Here is a 19392-nt window from a genome sequence, read left to right on the forward strand (position 1 = left end):
AGAGCCATGTGATGATATTATCCTAGTTCAAATCTATGTGGATGATATCATTTTTCGCTCAACTAATGAGAAGTTTATGTCAAAGATTTTCAAGACTCATGTAGAGTGAATATGAGATGGGCATGATGGGAGAGATCAGTTACTTCCTTGGACTTCAAGTTAGTCAAAAGAAGTGATGGCATCTTCATCAGTCAAACCAAATATGTTAAAGATTTATTGAAGAAGTTTGGAATGGTTGACTGCTCATCTGCATCTACACCAATGTCTACAGCTACCAAGTTGGATGAAGATAAGAGAGGAAAATGTGTAGACAAATCTGGCTATATAGAAATGAGTGGATCTTTGCTATACTTAACTTCTAGTAGACCAGATATCATGTTTGCAATATGTCTGTGTGCTAGATTTCAGGAAAATCCCAAAAAATCACATTTGATGGTAGTAAAGAGAATTTTTAGATATTTGAAGGAAATAACAAACTTGGGATTGTGGTATTCTAAGGGAGCTGGATTTGAAGCTGTTGGATACACAGATACAGATTTTGCTGGATGCCGGGTTGACAGGAAGAGTACTGGTGGAAGTTGTCAATTTCTTGGTCAAAGACTTGTATCTCGGTATAGTAAGAAACAACAATCTGTGTCAACTTCTACAGCTGAGGCTGAATATATAGCTGCAGGAAGTTGTTGTGCTCAAGTGCTTTGGATTAGAAATCAACTAATGGACTATGGACTAGTGTCACATAAAATCCCAATCATGTGTAACAATACTAGTGCCATATCCATTGTTGCTAATCCAGTTAATCATTCTAGAACTAAGCACATATGTAAGGTACCATTTTATTATAGAACATGCTGCAAATGATACTATTGAGCTCATTTTTGTTCCAACAGAAAAAAAATTAGCTGATATTTTCACTAAACCTTTGGATGAAGCAACTTTCACTAGACTTGTTAGTAAATTGATATGTTAAATTCTTCATCCTAAAGGCAAGAACTAATCTAATATGTTGTTGCAGATTAATTTTTGATAAATTAAAATTAATTTGATTTAATTAGAAATTAACTGGAATATGATTTATAAATATTTCAGAATTCTCTGTATATTTATTTTTCAAATTTAAAATTCAACTTGGAATTTTTCAAATTCTGAGAAAAACTGTCTAATAGTTAATTTACATTTTCAATATATGAAATTAACATAAGACAGAATTGAAAAGAACAAAAGTATGTATAGAACTGAGTTCTCGATAAGTCTAATTGACTTCTCGACAAGTGATTTTGAGACTTTTCGATTGAGCTCTCGATAAGTCTAATTGACTTCTCGACAAGTCATTTTAAGACTTCTCGATTGAGTTCTCAATAAGTCTTTTTCATGACTTCTCAAAGGACTTCTCGACAAGCTGCATTATGACTTCTCGATAAGTATCGTAGAGATCTCGACATATGTTTATACATGGAGTTCTCTCCAAGTATAAATTTAGACTTCTTGATAACTCAGAACTGAAATAATTTTATTTCATAAATTATTTTAGTAAAATACTTTTGATATAAAATCATTTTAATTATATATTGATTTATTCAATAAAAATTGGACTAATTCATCCCAATTAGGAAAAACTGGGTATTTATTCTACATCTCGATAGGTCACAGTCTAGTTCTCGATAAGAGTCAGGAAAGTGACATCTCGATATGAGTTTACAATTCACGTGACTTCTCGATAAGCAAGTATCAATCATATATTCCTACTTCTCGGTAAGTTACATCTCTAGCCTATAAATACCCGGACATCTTGACATAACCCCTCTTTATGCTTTCGAGATCTCAATTGACCTAATTTTTGTAAATCTTCACCATTCTCTCTCATTTCAAGTTCTTTCTCTCTCAAATTTCTTACCCATTCAAAATCATACACTTACAATGTCTGCAAACAATGTTAGAGCTGTTATTCCAAATGAGGGTACTAACTACCTAGCTTTCACTGATGCTAACCATGCTCCTGATAGTTTCAAGAATTTTGTTAAGTTTTTGTCTGAGTCATATCTTGAAGGTGCCTTAACTGCTAAGCCTATCATGTATTCGATGTGCTCAATGAGTTTTGGAACTTAGCTATGGTTAACACTGTTGTGCATGAGAATCAAGCAGTGTCCTTGGTGGTAAACTGTTCAATTCAGGGAAAACAGGTGGAATTTATGTCAATAAAGCATTGGGCATTCCGACAGAGGTGCCAACTCAACAGGAGCTAGCTAGCTAAGTTTATGGATTTCATAAACTACAATGAGAAGATCAACCTTGTCCGCTTGAACAAGAAGCATCTCAGGAGGGAATGGTCTTTTCTATTTGACTCAATTGTTAGAGCCTTCACTTGCAGAAAGACTGAGTATGACAATATATCCAGTATGGTCCAAAAGCTGGTATACTCTATGGCTCACAACAAGCACATTAATGTGTGACTATTGATCCTAGAAGAACTCATCACTAGGCTCACAATGCCATTGGCCAACAGAGGTAAGGAAATTTTCATTCCTAGGTTTTTTATATCTACTTTAAATCATAAAGTTACAGACATATATTTACTTGATAATAATGATAGAACTAAAATAGGAAATTGTAAGCAAGTTTCTAAAATTTTATTTGGGTCACTAATTACAAAGAATACGGTGAAGGTAGGCCTAAATCTCATTAACTTTATGTTGGAGAGATTTAGAACCTATCCCTACCCTATGCCTGACATGAGGTCAAGTGCCATGTCTAGTACAGTCATGGCTCTTGTACCTGTGGAAGTACAAACACAAGATAACCAACAAAGGGCCTTCCACAACTGAGACCCCTTCTTCATTACCATTATAAGCTAGGGAACCAACCACTTCGTCCTCTCAACAAGGTGGAATGAGTAAAAAAAAGAGAAAAAATGCACCCATTACTGTAATATCTGAGAGTGGTGAGGAAGAAACATAACTAGAGTTTAACATGGTCAGAAAGCCAAAGAAGACAAAAAAGCTGAGTTGACCACTCAAGTAACCACCTATGCATCTTCCCAAAAAGATGCAGTTGTAATAAGGGGAAATAAACAGACTCTAGAGATATATTCTCAACATGGTGTCTCTATTGAATCAAGCATTCTCCCAAATACAGTCTGTAAAGAGTTTTCACCCCAACTTGAGCACTCTCAAGTTGGTGATAAAAGATATTTGGTTGGTACACACCTAGAGAGCACATCATTTGAAACTCCCTCATTTACCCAGGGGGAGTTGCCAACACTCAATTCTGATTTCACAAATCTCATTTTAAAAATTTCTTCTTCTTATAATGAAAAACTTGAATCCTTATCTCAAGTTTTGCCAAAATCAAGTGACATGATTCGAGAAACCGTTATCACCACCCACACACTACATTCAGTTGGTGAGAGGCTACATGTTGAGGGTAGACCTTGATGACACAAACACAAGGGTTTATCAATTTTAACTAAAGACCCTGTGCAAGATACTCTAGCACCTTCATGTGTCCAACAATCTTCATAGATTAATAGGTTTGAGGGTAGTACTCCTGAGGGGAAGCTATCTAAATCCTCTACAATTCAATTGAAGGTTCCTCTTCCAGGGACAACTCCCCTCAAAACCTTGGCTGAAATTGCATTGTCAATTGAAGCTAGGAGTACAATTTTCAATGATCCAGCTATTGGGGAGGCAAGTATAGCACATTCAAGTGCCAGTTCTTTGCAAGAACAAGGGTTTGAGACCATGGTACATGACAGTAACCTGGTCAAATCCCCTCCAATTCAAATGGAGGTTCCCATTATTGGTGAACAACACACTGTCACAACCACAGTTCTAACTGTGAGTACAACTGTGAATTCTGTCACAGGTGATGTTTCTACCTCCATACCCTCTACCTCAAACACATATCACCAAACACCAAACATAAACACTTTAAATCAATCATCCACCTCAAAAACCCAACATCAACCCTCATACTTAATATCTCAATGGCTACATGATGCAGAGAATCAACCAAATATAATGGATGATCTTCTAGTAGACGAACTAGCAGGACTGGAAAACATTACCTAACAGCTACTCACCACAAACATTTATAATCAGGATTGTCAATCCATCTTGTTGTCATACAAGGAAGAAGTTGAAGCTCAATAGACTAAGATAGCTGATGAAGCTGAACATGATGGGAATGTTGATGTTTGGCTGTCTAAAGTTTTTAGTGTTGAAATAGATGAGGCATTGGCTAGATTCAAGGAAGAATATATCACTATTTTGAGTAGCAATAGCAAGGTCCTCACTCCACAGGGGGTGTATGATTGTATTAAAGTGGTCTACACTGCATAACTAAAAGCTTTCCACTTTATTGGTAAAGCATTGGAAATGTCTTTGGGTAGCCATCAAGAAAAGATCAGGAAGATGTTTATGGACAAAATTGATGCACTCATGCCATCACAGATTGAGATCAAGAACAAATTCAACAAGTTTGCAGAAAAGATGACCAATTTCAATTTAACTGATGTAGAGACCAACGTCAAGAATCTAAGGCAATCATTTATTGCCTTGCATGAGGTTGTCCAACAGCAAATCACAAGCAACAATGACACAAAGGTCAAGTTAGAGCAACTTTATCAAGTAAGATATGAACCTTCAGCCTTATTGATGGAGGAAATCAAGAACTCAGTTCAAGCCACCTTTCTTACCTCTCTCTCTCATACCTCACAATCCATACCATCCACATCCACAAACCTGCAAATCCAGACTCTGCAATAACAAGTCTCATCTCTTCAAGCTTCAAATGATTCTTTTTTAGCTATTAGATATGTTAATATGTGTGATGTTGATGAGTTAAGCTATTTAGAAATATGTAAATGCTAAATGATCTTGGTGAGGATAGATTTGTTAAAGTTTGTTATAATGTCCCAAACTCTTATATGCAAATTAGTTTATGCCCTCTAATGAGTGATGTGAATAATTTACAAATGAAAAAAGTTGTTCCACATGAGAAAATTGTGTATGTTTATGTGGTGAAAGAAAACCTAGAAATACAAGAGTACCTTCATTCCCAACAGTATGACCTATATTTCATAGATGACCCTAATCACATTGAGTTTAAGAGGTCTGAAATTGAAACACTATTGGAACTGGAGGGAATGTACAATCACTTGAGTGATGTTGAACATGTGGAGGAACAAGTAGTAGCTCCTGCTGAGGAACAAGATGAAGTAGAAGATGATGCAAGTGATGGTGATAGCTTTCATGGTGATAGTTCTAACATGGACAGTACAGATGAAAATGTTACTACATGGAAAAATGGTGGTCCTCCACCACTTAAAGGTGATGACATCCAAGATGGGGGATTTGGTGACTGTGACTTTGATGTTCCCAGTATGAGTGGATACATAACTGAAAATCAAACCATTGATCTTGAAGAAGAATTCAGTGATTGTGGTGGCAGTGATGTGGAGAGAATGGTTGCAAATAACAGTGATGGTGATGAGATGATTAAATATTCCGTATTTAATGAAGAAACAGATATGGGAGATCCCCAGTTTGAGTTGGGTTGATTTTCTGCAATGATGCTTCATTTAGGGCTGCTATGAGGAAACATGCAATTGTGCATATGAAAGCTTTAAAACAACTAAGGAATTTTGGTGCAAGAGTGAAGTTCATTTGTGAGGAAAGAAGATGTGGGCGGAAGATATATGCTTCTCCGGTTAGGAACTCTTGATTGTTGACAAGATGACTCTTGCTTGAAAACCTAGTTTGTTCACTAGGTTAAAATCTATTTTGGCCATGTATTGTCACCCATGACTTCTAAATAATGATCATTTTAATCAAGTATTTATTATTTATTATTTATTTATAAATTCAATTACAATAACACTAAAATTAAGACTAATAATAACACTAAAAGTAACACAAAAACTAACATACATTCATCGGAAAAACGGTTACAAACTAATTGAACATTCATACATTCATAATAACACAGAAAATTCATACATTCTTCTCATTGCATATTTACACATTTTACATTTACACAACATCATTCTTCAAATTACAGTTGCTACTACTTGCTTTGTTACAACCCTTTCGAACACAATGACAACATCTCATTTTTCCCTAACGAACACTTTCCTCCCGACAACCAATCTTCGGCGAGAAACCCCACTATGGCCCACCATCTCAGGGCGGCGCGTGTATTGCACTACCAACAGTCTTGAAACCCTTAAATCAGTCAGTACAAAAGCAGATGATGTTTTAGGCAGCAGCAAAGACGTAATGGAGAGTGATAAAAAGGTGATTGTGGGAACATATGCAAGAACTCCTGTTGTGTTCTGCAGTGGCAAAGGTTGTAAATTGTATGATGTTGAGGGGCAAGAGTATTTGGACTTAACTTCTGGAATTGCTGTGAATGCACTTGGTCATGGTGATCCTGATTGGATCCAAGCTGTTACTCAACAGGCTAATACTCTTACTCATGTTAGCAATATTTTCTACACTGTTCCCCAGGTGGGTATTTTTTTTTTTTTTTTGAAAATTTCAAGTTTAAGATTTTTTATATGTAAATGTTGTAAATGTGTGTGTGTGTGGGGTAAATGTAGCTGACTTTGGGTTTGATTTAGGGTAGTAGTTATTTGTATGTGGTTAATTGTTGCTTGTTCGGTGAAAATAGGGAATAAAATGAATAGAGTTTGAACCTTTATCGTGCATTTAGTAGTAGGAGGAGGCTAGTATTAGTAACTGTTTGTATGTGGTTAATTCTTGTTTGATTGATAAATGTAGTTTAATTTTGGTTTGGTACATGGTAGTAATTGTTTGTATTTGGTTAATTGTTTGTTTGGGGTTTTTAAGAAGTAAAATGGATAAAGAAAGATTGAAGCTTTATTGGTTGTTTAGTAGCAGGAGGCTAGTAATTGTTTGTAGGCGGACTTTGGTTAACTGTTGTTTCATTGGCTGTTATAAGAAGTGGAATGAATTAAGTATGAAGTTTTACCGGTTGGCTAGTAGTTAGAGGCTAGTAATTGTTTGAATCTTGACTGGTTAAATTTTTTATCTTTTCTGATTACAAGAACTCGGAGCCTATTATGAAGTTGACTCGAATTCAGCTCATACTAAAAGCTCTATTTGTTTGGAATGACCGCCGACTCCCAGTTTTTTGGGGAGGTTGAGATCAGGTCATCAAGTTTTAACCGTTTTTCCAGATCCACCCAAAACCCAGTACCATTGCCAGACTGCTTCTAAAAACTAATTTTTTGTTATCACAAAAACTATTTCACTTGAGAAGAGAAGTGCAAAAACTAAAGAGATACACATGTTATTGCCTTTATGTAATATAAACATCTTATCTGTAATTAATTCTTGAAAAGAAATAGAAGGATAGAGAACATGTTTTAAAACCCTAAAATAGTACAAATTCGGCTGCGGAATACCAATTAAGAATCCTACTCCCCCTTCAGTACCTTTCATGTTATAATATAAACATACTAACCACATTCTTAGTAATGCAGAAGTGCTGAAGTTATTTTTTGTTCTCTAATAGTCTAGTTACAGTTGCTATAATAATTGAACCTACAACGATAATAGTCCCAATTGATTTGGAAATGAACAAAACTCATCAGTTATTATTGACCATTACTTGTACTGTGTATGTACATTTAGTATAACATGGAATACATAATATTTTCAAGGAGTTTGTCGCAAAGTATTGCATCTCGCTTACTTATCTGCAGATTTGTGGATGTTTCTTTTGGGTAGGTGCTCATGAGTGACCTTACTTGGAATTATAGTTTCATCCAAATCTTGATATTACACTGTTTTAATCTACAGATGCTTTTTATATTTAAGAGTTGTATGGATGATTTATAGGTTCAAAGTAAATTTTCTTTGAGTTAGAGATGTTTCATAACAACAATGAATTTACTTGGAACAATAATGCTATTTTAGATCAGGAAATGCGTGCCCCCTATTGGAACAATGAACAAAAGTATAATTTTAATTGACATGCATGTAGTACTGTATATATTTAGGAGAATCATCACAAGCCAAACATGCTTTCTTTGTAATAGCAAGATTTTTTTATTATTATTTTATCAAGCACTAATATTCTAATAATGATGGGTAATTGCCCATCCGACATTGCACTGATATACAAACAGTTCCGTGTCTTTGTATCAGTAATAGATTGACAGTCACCTTGATTTGATTTCTTACTGCTGTGAATTACTTTGGAATTCAATTATTTTGTCCACCAACCCCTTAGAGTTATGATTTATGAGTATGTGTACTTCATCTTTCCGGTGCTTGATGTTAAGAATTTTGTTTGCAAGTATTAAGCAACCTACTCATTCTATTTGTATTATGCAGGTGGAGCTAGCAAAACGTCTGGTATCCTGCTCTTTTGCTGATCGTGTTTTTTTCTCAAATTCTGGAACAGAAGCAAATGAAGCTGCCATTAAATTTGCTCGGAAATTCCAGCAGGTTTCCCACCCCGATAAGACGCATCCACCCTCTGATTTTGTATCATTTAGTAATAGCTTCCATGGTAGGACTATGGGTGCTCTTGCGCTGACTAGCAAAGAGCAGTACAGGACACCTTTTCAACCTGTTATGCCTGGAGTTACGTTCTTAGAGTACGGTGATACCCAAGCTGCAACAGAACTTATCCAGTCTGGAAACATTGCTGCAGTTTTTGTGGAACCCATTCAGGGTGAGGGTGGTATATACAGTGCAACGAAGGACTTCTTACATTCTCTGCGCGCTGCATGTGATGTGGCTGGATCTCTGCTAGTCTTTGATGAGGTACAACTGCTCTGCAATATATCGATGTTTGCATTTGATTATCACTTCCTAGGATGTGATGTCTAAGTTTTGTTATATATTTTTTTCTCATATTTTCTTTCTTGGTTCATATCTTGTTCAAAGATATGATTTTCCTGAGATATATTAATACTTTATAGTTCACGATATGTTAACATGTTTATGAGCAGATGATTAAATAACAGTCCTTACAGTGCTAAATTATAGCAAACATTGATCTTACAAGAGATATTTTGTCAGGAAACAAGTGTGCTAGAGAAAATGCCAGCGGTTTCTATTTAAATATAACGCTACTCCTTAAAGAATTATAGTGAATAAACTACAGCTTTATGCAGATTTCCATTCAAATTCATTATATGTGACACATATATGAGCATTTCTCACTATTTATTTTGTTTGGGAAAGTGAAGGATCATATAGACCACAGAACTGTGCCAATTTCTAACCAGTAAATGTTTAAGTGTAATACTGTAAAGCTATAACTCATGAACACCTTGTTTTAAGGACTACCAACTCGATTTGTCAACGTTTCTTGCATATCTTGTCATAGGTTCAATGTGGCTTGGGGCGAACTGGTTATCTTTGGGCACACGAAGACTACAATGTATTCCCTGATATTATGACTCTTGCGAAGCCTCTCGCTGGAGGTCTACCCATCGGTGCTGTACTTGTGACTGAAAAAGTTGCAGAGGCTATAAGCTATGGAGATCATGGTAGCACTTTTTCCGGTGGACCGCTTGTTTGCAACGCTGCAATCGCTGTTCTGGATACAATATCAAATCCAAGTTTTCTGGCCAAAGTAGCCAGTAAAGGTCAGTACTTCATGAAACTTTTGGTACAAAAATTAGGAGGGAACTCCCACGTCAAAGAAGTACGAGGTTTGGGGCTTATCATTGGTATAGAGTTGGATGTACCTGCTGCACCACTTGTAGATGCATGCCTGCATTCTGGTCTTCTAATATTAACTGCTGGAAAAGGAAATGTTGTGAGGCTTGTACCACCATTGATAATATCCGAAGATGAACTGGAACATGCAGCCGAGGTTTTGCTTAAATGTCTACCAGCTCTTGATTAGATTATCCTGTAATAGACGAGTCATTAAGAATTTTTTTTGCAAGGCACCGATAGATACAAATCTTAATGTCATAGACATTACAACTTCAGATTGGCATGTATTACAATGGATAGTAGAACCTTAGCAAGGTTAACCTACAATAATTCACCGGTAATCTTACATTGCAAGTGCTAAACAAAACGTTAGTGAGCTCGTAGGTTATAGCGATTCTATCTGTCTCATTGATATATCAGGAAAGTTGCAAGGAAACAAATTTCACTTATAATATTACTTTGTTATCAAATTTGGGTCTATCCCAATTTCGAATTCAATTCCTTACTTAATAAATTAGAATTTTTTCACTTTGTTTGGCATAAAAGACCGATCTCCAATTGGACTCCTGCTGCTACATAATTAAACAACTTTGATTTGTTATATATCTTCATTTTAATTTTAAACTCAATTTTCTATAATTAAATATTAAAATTTACCAATTCAATATACCATTCAGCTACATGATTAAATAATATTTAGTTATTATTAATGTATTATTCTTGATTAGAATATTAGGTATTATGACGGATAAAATAACGAGAACTATTTTATTCACATCACATATGATAATTAACTAGTGATGGAGTTGCTCTCTACGGTGGTTATCAGTCGCAATAACAAAATGTAGAGCATTAGACAAGTCTAGTACATAAATGATCCAATAGCAATGAAGCTGTCTCGCATCATTTCATCCCAAAGTCAAGAGTTGGTGGCATTACTAATTTTTAATTTCTACCTTCCCTACTGCTCTTTAATTTTCTAGGCAGCTTCCGCATAGTTCTTGTTATGACCAGGTTAGCTTTTGTGTTGGATCTCAATTTTCTCAGCCTTAATCTTTTACATCCATCATTGTGTACATGCATCATTGTGTTATAACTCCCACTCCCAGCTACCTATTTGTACAATAACGTGGTCTGGTAACAACCTGCCCAACTTTACTGGGTACAAAATAATGAGACTCATCATTGCATAGGCATAGTCCGCTTCAACTTATAAGTTGTTATTAGCAAAGAAGCAGGGACACATGGCGAGCCGGATACTCGGATAGATAAATTAAACGAGCTCGTACATATTTTAAAAATAGATTTTATTAAAACTTTGTTAAGAGAAGACAAAGAAAGACGTAATTTTATACTTGGGTGCTGGCAGCCTGCAAATATGTGAAGTCGTAGGGAAATATATACTCGCATTTGCTTTATGTTGTCTATTAGTGGTGTTAATTGTATCTCAACTTAAGAGTCCCATGAGATAACTACAACGAAGAGCATTTTTAATCAAACAACTGAAGAAACGGTTAAATATTCCACAAGTAGAAAGCATATATATGATATAACCAAACTTTTACATACGGAAACGCATGCCCGAGTAAACACATTACGTTTTCCACACTTATTTTTCATCTGAATTCCATTCATGCTACTTCATAGACTCGGACAGATGGCACTGTCATTTCTACATATCAGAGTACAGTGGAATTGCTGGGATACTCTGCTCGTGGCGAAAAAAGTTACTGGGATCAACCATTGATTTTACCCGAACCAACCTAAGAAAATTCCTGTTAAAGTAACGTTTACCCCATCTTCTTGCTTGAGCATAGCTTGTGTTGCCTATGGGATTATTGATACCCATCCAAAAATTGATGTAATTCACATATGCACTTCTTGGGTGCCGAGTGACATAAGGTGTTAAATATGCAACTATATTTCTTACCCATTGCAACCGGTTCGCTTCATCCACATCCGTCAATGCATATAAATTAAGCATATACTGGTATCCAGCTCGATACGGAAATGGCAATGCATTGTCTGGAATCTCACTCATACGTCCCCCGAATGCTGTGAACTGTAAAAACGAGGTTCCGTTGGGGAGCTGAAACATTAAATCCCATATTCCTTGGAGCCCTTCTATAGGAATCGGCTCTTTAGTGAAATCGGACCTGCCTTTGAAATCGATCCGGGGCAAAATTGTTGTATTAAGTAACAACTCTGGTGGTGAAAAGAGTGGTAAGTTTGTGAAAAATACCATTGCTTGAATCCAACTAACTTCAGAACAATCTTCTCTAACCAATCCCAACTCAGGGAATTGTTGTTGCATCACTTCTAAAAGATCATCAACTCGGCCGAGATACAACGCTTCAAAATCCATCACCATTGTCTTCCTGTCAGGTCGTGTACTGTTTTCACTTAATACAACTTGTCCATTACATCTTATATCAAGCTCCTTAGGAAACCTAGGTGCCACTGATTGCCACCTGTAAAATATGTTTGTCATGTTTTGTTCCAAATCTCTGAATACTCTGAAAACAGTTACTATTTTTGGAACCGGAACTAGATTTATTTTCCAAGCTACTACGACACCGAAGCTTCCACCGCCACCACCCCGAATGGCCCAGAACCAATCTTCTCCCATTGCTTGTCTGTCAAGGATTCTCCCGTCGGCATCAATTAATATCGCGTCGATTGTGTTATCAGCAGCGAGTCCGTATTTTCGTCTCATCTTTCCGTATCCTCCTCCACTAATTAGTCCTCCAACTCCAACGTTGGCCCATAAACCAGCTGGAAAACCATAATCTGACGTAGCTTGAGAAATTCGATAGTATAGTTCACCATTTGTCACACCCCCACCAACCCATGCAGTTGCACTAGCTACGTCAACCTTGACTGAATTAAAGTTGCGTAAATCAAGTATTACAAACGGGACATAAGCAACATAAGAATGGCCTTCGAAACTATGGCCACCACTTCGAATCCTGATTTGGAGATTGGTCTTTTTGGCACAGTAGATGACGCATTGGATTTGAGATACGGTAGTAGGGGTGATAATGACTCGAGGTTTCGGAGTTGTTGGCCTAGCAAAACGGAGATTGTTGACGGAGTATAATAAGGCTGCAGTGTATGAGGCGTTTCGAGGGGTGAAAATGAGTTTGGTGATTGCGGGTGCAGAGTCTTTGGAACATTTAACAACACATTGGACAAATTCATCTGAATTTGAAGCTGATGATGAAAATAAGAGAGTGGAAATGACAATAAGAAAAGATAGAGAGATTTGTGCAGTAGGGAGCTCCATTCTTGTAGACTTGTGAATGGAAAGTGAGTTGGGATTGAATGTAAATGTGGATGATATATATAGAGACTTCCATCACAAGGAATAGTAACTCTGCTCGAGTCTACCTCACAAATCAATACTCTAGTTATTAACGGGGAAACACCTTCTTCCCCTGACGAACCAAAATAATAAAAATTAATAAATTTTGGCGGGCCAAAAATACCTTTTTATTTTGATTATTTTGACAATAAATAGTTTTTTAAAGTTTTAGTCAAAAATATTAATTTAATACAGATAGAGGATTCAATGTTTTATTTGAGAAAAGAGAATGCCTAATTATCAGCAAAAAGACTGGTGAAACTGCTTTGAAAGGAGTAAGAAAAAGAAGCTTATTCGTTGTAGACTTGGACTCAGCAAATGAGGATGAAATTTGTTGCTTCTACACCAAGGCATCTTAAGAACAAAGGAAGCTGTGGCATAAAAAGCTCTCTCACATAAATTACAAGGCAATCAATACCTTAGTTAAAAAGGAATTGGTGAGAGACATGCCAAATCTGGAGTTTTCTCAGAATGAGGTCTGTGAGGCTTGTCAAAAAGAAAAAAAATGAAGAAATCAAGTCACAAGAGTAAAACAGTGAATTTCATAAGTGCACCTTTGCAACTTATTCACATGAACTTTGTTGTGGAATAAAAAACCTGAGTACTTTAGTATTTAATGCTAGGGTTGATGAGTTTCGAATTTTAGTGGCTACTCTTGCGTTCGGGACTATCGGTACTTACAAGATGCCTACGTATCTCTGTGTTTTAGGGAATCAAGCCAAAAAACGTAGTTCTAGGTTGAGGGGTAGAGCCCTTTATATAGAGGTGAGTCTAGGGTTAGACTTTTGTTGGGAGACTTGGTGGACAAGTCTCCAACTTAGATGGTGATTAGGAGTCCTATTGAGGAAGGAGTTCCGGAACCTTCTGTGTAAGACTTTGAGTCCGTTTAGAATACATGTCTCTGCTCTTCCAGCCGTATTGGGCCTAGTCCGTGAACATCTTTTGTTCGTGGACCTTGACGACCTCAGCTAGTGGGTCTTGAGTCTGCTATGAGTTCGGACCAGACAGGTCTGTATTGGACTTTTAGACAAGAAGCCCAAGTGTAATAGATGCGACATTAATGTGTCTTTAGAATGTATTTTCCATCCATATCATTTGCCCCCAACTTCCGTGAATACTGCTCGAGTTTTCGTGGAAGTTATAATGGTCTATTCGTGACTCAGGGTACTTTTGGTCTTTCTCGGGTATCGGCCCTTCATGGGTATCGGCCCTTCTCGGGTATCAGCCCTTCATGGGTATCGGCCCTTCATGGGTATCGTCGCATTATCGTAAAGTGTGGAGCGACCTACACGTTTATAACGGCTTATTAGTGTGAGCATACACACTTAAGGCTCTCGTAGGGGCTATTTGAATGGTGTTCAACACTAAACGGTCCTAATCGGGACTATAAAGCGAGCGTTTATCACCCCTTAACCTTCATCAAGGTTAATTATAGGGTGAAAGCTGCTAATTGGCCCTAATCCGGACTAATTTTCATGTACAAGTTGCTAATTAGGCTTAAAAGAGCCTAATTTTAATCTATAATGCACTAATTGGCCTTAATCGAGGCTAATCTACCCTAATCAGGGCTAATTAAGACTAATCAGTATGCATAAGACATTAATTATCCTTAATTCACACTAATTATAAGAGTGAATGGGTTAAACGACCCTAATCTGGGCTAATTTTATCATACAAATCACTAATTATCCCTAATTTGGGTTAATTACGCTTAATATACACTGATCGACCCTAATATGAGCTTAATTTCACTAATCGGCCCTAATCTGGGCTTAATCTTAAAATCCTTAAAATTTTAAAAAATGTAAAATTTTTCTGATTTTTTATTTATTTTTTTCGATTTTTTTCCAAAATTTTCGAGAGGGGCATCGGGGTTGAGCAGAACCTCCTGGGGCAGGAGGCTCTGCTCGGCCTCATGCCCCAAATTGTGGGCTACTCGGCCACTTTGGAGGAGACCCTCCTGGTCGGCCACCTTTTGGTCGACCACTTCTTGGTTGGCCTGGAGGCGGTTGACCAGGGGTTTCTGCCCCTTACTTCTTCTTTTTTTTGAACTTCTCACTAAGAGTTTTAGGTTTCTACACACCTTACCATGCTCTTGTTGTCCTTGATTGTCCATGGAATTAATTTCAAGGTTGCCTTTGAGTTCCTCAGGGCTCTGCTATGGCTGTTACAGCGAACGTTCTGTACTCATCCTGGTGGACGTTCTGTACTCGTTCTTGCTGAACGCTCTGTGTTCCACTGAACTTTCCCTTATAGGAAGTCTTGTACTCCATTAAATTTGTCTAAACTTCCCTTGTGGGACGTTGCACTCCAACCAACTCGTTCTCGTAGACGTTCTAGTCTTCACGAAACTTGGTTCTGCTGGGAGTTATTCTTTTCAAGAAATCTCCAAAGGACATCTCAAGGAGGCCTCTGGAGCAACTTTTGAGGGCCTCAAGGCTGTCCTACAAGAGCTTTTATTGAGTATAAAGACCTTTAATTGTTGGCTGGTAGGCCAAGGCTACTACGGAGGTAAGTTGTGGCCGTCATGGCTCTACTACGAAGGCTCCTGGTAGGCCAAAAGGCCTCAACATATTGGCTGGTCAGTCGGGACTTCCCCGCACGTAAGTTGTGGTCGTCATGGCTCTGATATGGAGGCTCCTGGTAGGCCAAAAGGCCTCCATTTATTGCCTGGTCGGTCGGAGCTTCCCTACATGGAAGTTGTGGCTGTCATGGCTCTAATAGGAGGCTCCTGGTAGGCCAAAAGGCCTCCATTTGTTTCCTGGTCGGCCGGAACTTCCCCGCATGGAAGTTGAGGTCGTCATGGCTCTAATACGGAGGCTCCTGGTAGGCCAAAAGGCCTCCGTTTGTTTCCTGGTCAGCCGGAGCTTCCCCGCATGGAAGTTGTGGTCGTTATGGCTCTGATACGGAGGCTCCTGGTAGGACAAAATGCCTCCATTTGTTTCCTGGTTGGCCGGAGCTTCCCCGCATGGAAGTTGAGGCCGTCATGGCTCTAGTAATCTTTACAATTTTTTCTAATCATGGTGATTAACATAATCGTTCCTTAATTAAGGCTAATGACTTGTATTTAGTTTCATCCAGGCTTTTTTCAGAAGACTGATACGATAAACGGTGTCCTGCATCGCTGTTTTCATTTATTATCTCGTCTTTTATTGCCTTTTGATCATTTTTCCTCACCATTTCTGGTGTTCTTTTAACGAGGTACCTACTAGCGCGAACCAGGCAGACTTACGACCTGATGTAGTAGGTGACCTTTTTCCTAGAAAAGAAGATGAGAAGTGCTCATTTTCATTCACACCTTCATTTCTCAACTTCTCAAATTCTCAAAATCTCTCAAGCTCTTAACTTTCTTCAAGCTCTTCAAGAATGTCAGGCGGACAATCAAGTCCTCTGTCTCCGAGAAGAAAGCTCTGCATAAGAGGGCTACTCTTCACTCCCTCCAAGGTATAGCTCTTGTCTCCCCCTTCTCAATTAACCGTTGTTCGAACAATTTGAAGAGTATGTTGGATGAGAGGGCGGACGAGTACCCTAGTACTGATGCATTCCATCACCGAAGTATGCTTCGTGAGAAGGATGTCGAGGTGATTAAGTCGACTTACTCCTGGCCCGACTGCTTAAGGGTTCGTAGAGCTAAGCCAAGTGAGAGGGCTTGTAATCTTTTCCACCAAAGGCTGTTTGTGTTCAAGGCAGCCCTTAATTCCGGGCTAAGGTTCCCCCTACACCCTTTCATTTCGAGGCTTCTAGATGAACTCAAGATTCATCCATGCCAGCTTTATCCTAACAGGTGGTCTTTCATCATTCTATTCATAGTGAGATGCCATGACTTAGGCATCCCTTTGAGTGTGACGATGTTCCGCAGTATCTTCATGATGAAGGCTTCTCCTATGACTCGTCCTGGTTGGGTAGTGATTCAACACAGAGCCCACGTCCCTCAAATGGTGAACACCAGTTTCCTCAATGACTTAAACCACAATAGGAACAAGAATTTTGTGGTTGTTGAGTGGAAGGATGGAGACTGGGGGCATACTTCAGATGTGATTTTAGTAGCCCAGTTGATAGTTCCCACTTCATTCTCAACCTTTGAAAGGAATATGTCCTAAGTCCAATCATGTATGAGGATTTAGGAATAACTTTTATGTAATCTATTTTGATTTCATTGATATTAATAAAAGACTTGTTTTGTTTTTATTACGGGCTTTATCTATTTAAGTGTTTAAATAAGATATACCATAGTTTAGAGTAAAGCTTTTTATGGATTATGATGAGATCATAATAGTGAGACCTAAAAAGATGATAACTCTAAACTTAAATAGTTCCTGGTCATAGGATTACTAACTGGTAATTAATAATCCGCAAAGATCGGTACATACTATGCTTGCTTCATTATGAAGGATGTCTGTTCTCATAGACATTTGTGTGGTGACACTATAGCTAGTATGTAGGTGCTTATTATAGAATAAGTTCACTAAACATGACTCGCACAGCTGAACAACTGATGGAGTTCACTCACGTGTCAGCAGTTGTTCACATAGTGATAGTTGTACAAGTATCCTTAGACTTGAGGTCATCATAGTCATCTTGTGTACACTGAACTATGCTTTGGTTTAGTTCTTAGTCTCCAGGGACAATTATTAGGGCTCTTCTGGGTATAGGAATTTGTACACGAAGATAGTGTATGATCAATAAAGGATCTACCCCTTCCAGTGAAGGAAGCGAATGTTCAAGGCTGATCCACTTATGCTAGTTCAGGAATCTCTGGCCAGAGTAAATGAAATTAGAAAGGAGTTTCTAATTTTCATAGAACTACGCATAGTAAATGGTAAGCAAAGTGATTGAATTAGATAGGCTTGACACGAGATCCATGCCTTGTATTTAATCGGGACATTGTAGGGTAGAAGGAGTTTATTGTACGGTAACTATTCACTGACAGGTTCTTGGTATTCTAAGCAGTGAATTCATATTATCCGGATAGTCGCGATATGCTGAGAAGTATCCCTCACGATGTAGAATATATGTGATTAATTAATTAATCATATTTAATAAATTAGAGAATTTATATAAATAATGATAAAATAGTTTTATTATTATTTATTTCTACTACCGGCTTAATATTGAACCTACAAGGTCACACCATAAAAAGAGAATAATTTAATGGTGGAGGAATTAATTAATAATGGCTAAATAATTATTTATTTGTGAAATAAATAATTAATTGGCAAATTTAATAATTGATTAAATGAGATTTAATTGATTATAAAATAATTAAGAAAAGTTCTTAATATTATTAATTAAAGGATTTAATTTTTGGAAATTAAATCAAGAGAGAGAATTATTTCTAAAGTGTTTAGAAAAAAGATTAATGATTAAAAGGTGTTTTAATTATTAATGAGAATAATAAATGGGATAATAATAATAATATTTATGGGATAATTTCAGCTGAAAATTTTGCCTATAAATACATTATTATAGACCCTAATTTTATTCTAACCAACATCGAACCCGAAAACCCAAAAAGTTTGGAAAACCCAATTCTCTCCACCTCCTTCCTCCTCCTTAACATCGTTTTCTTGGTGGATACCGGTGGAGTGCTTCACACTTGAGGAGCAACTGCTAAGGATCTCTGATCGTTGTCTCCGAATTATTTTTAAAGGTTAGATTCGATCCCTTGAATTTTTATTCATGATTTATATGCTTTTATTTGGATTTGGTATGTGTAAAAGAGTTTTGCCATGCCCCGCTGCGTTAAAAATCCAACATTGGTATCAGAGCATAGGTTGTATGCATATAGATCTGTGGTAAAAATTTCAGAATTTTATGTGCTTGTATGAATTAATTATAATTTTTACAAGTTATATCATGGATTAATTTTGTCTGATGAGAAATCGTTTCTCAGAATAATTTTGAATGTTGATCTGGATTTTACAAGTGTTGTAGATCGTCTGGGTATTTTTTTCATAATTTTATGATGTATAGATTTTTTTATTATGAATTTTTGAAGTTGTTTCAATTAAAATTCGTAATTAAATAATTATATATATATATATGAATTGTATGTATGTATATATCTGTCATCTGCATGTTTAGTTATCCGCTGTTGAAACTGTGATGCACGGACAGAGGTACAGAGAACAGTCAGGCACGCTGATCGAGAAAGAAAGCAACGGCGGCTGAAGAACAAAAAAAAAAAAAATATAGGGGTGTAACGCATTCTGGGAATGCGTTACACACCTGTGGCGCATTCACGGAATGCGTTACACCCTTTAATGGATTAAAAGGGGTGTAACGCATCACCGGAATGCGTTACAGGGCTTGTAACGCGTTCCTGTAATG

The 19392-nt window shown here is 37.2% G+C and overlaps 2 protein-coding genes across 2 annotated transcripts; one reads left to right on the top strand and one right to left on the bottom strand.

Moving 5' to 3' along the window:
• Nucleotides 1-5959: 5959 nt before the first annotated feature.
• Nucleotides 5960-10132, top strand: LOC141668877 (acetylornithine aminotransferase, mitochondrial-like). Its single transcript, XM_074475920.1, has 3 exons — nucleotides 5960-6503; nucleotides 8358-8792; nucleotides 9361-10132. The coding sequence occupies exons 1-3, from the start codon at nucleotides 6093-6095 to the stop codon at nucleotides 9883-9885; spliced, it is 1371 nt and encodes a 456-aa protein (XP_074332021.1). The 5' UTR covers nucleotides 5960-6092; the 3' UTR covers nucleotides 9886-10132.
• Nucleotides 10133-11370: 1238 nt separating this feature from the next.
• LOC141665498 (berberine bridge enzyme-like 8) lies at nucleotides 11371-12984 on the bottom strand. The gene has a single exon (XM_074471485.1). It carries the CDS (start codon nucleotides 12982-12984, stop codon nucleotides 11371-11373), a length of 1614 nt encoding a protein of 537 aa, XP_074327586.1.
• Nucleotides 12985-19392: the final 6408 nt, after the last annotated feature.

Source organism: Apium graveolens, chromosome 6, assembly GCF_009905375.1.
Source record: "Apium graveolens cultivar Ventura chromosome 6, ASM990537v1, whole genome shotgun sequence".
In the NCBI taxonomy this organism is placed as follows: domain Eukaryota; kingdom Viridiplantae; phylum Streptophyta; class Magnoliopsida; order Apiales; family Apiaceae; genus Apium; species Apium graveolens.

Bases quoted from the DNA above. Each gene is read 5' to 3' on its own strand.
- LOC141668877 (XM_074475920.1), top strand. From the start codon at position 6,093: ATGACAACATCTCATTTTTCCCTAACGAACACTTTCCTCCCGACAACC. The intron at 6,504-8,357 runs GTGGGTATTTTT...TGTATTATGCAG, and splicing joins TTTTCTACACTGTTCCCCAG to GTGGAGCTAGCAAAACGTCT. The intron at 8,793-9,360 runs GTACAACTGCTC...ATCTTGTCATAG, and splicing joins CTCTGCTAGTCTTTGATGAG to GTTCAATGTGGCTTGGGGCG.
- LOC141665498 (XM_074471485.1), bottom strand. From the start codon at position 12,984: ATGGAGCTCCCTACTGCACAAATCTCTCTATCTTTTCTTATTGTCATT.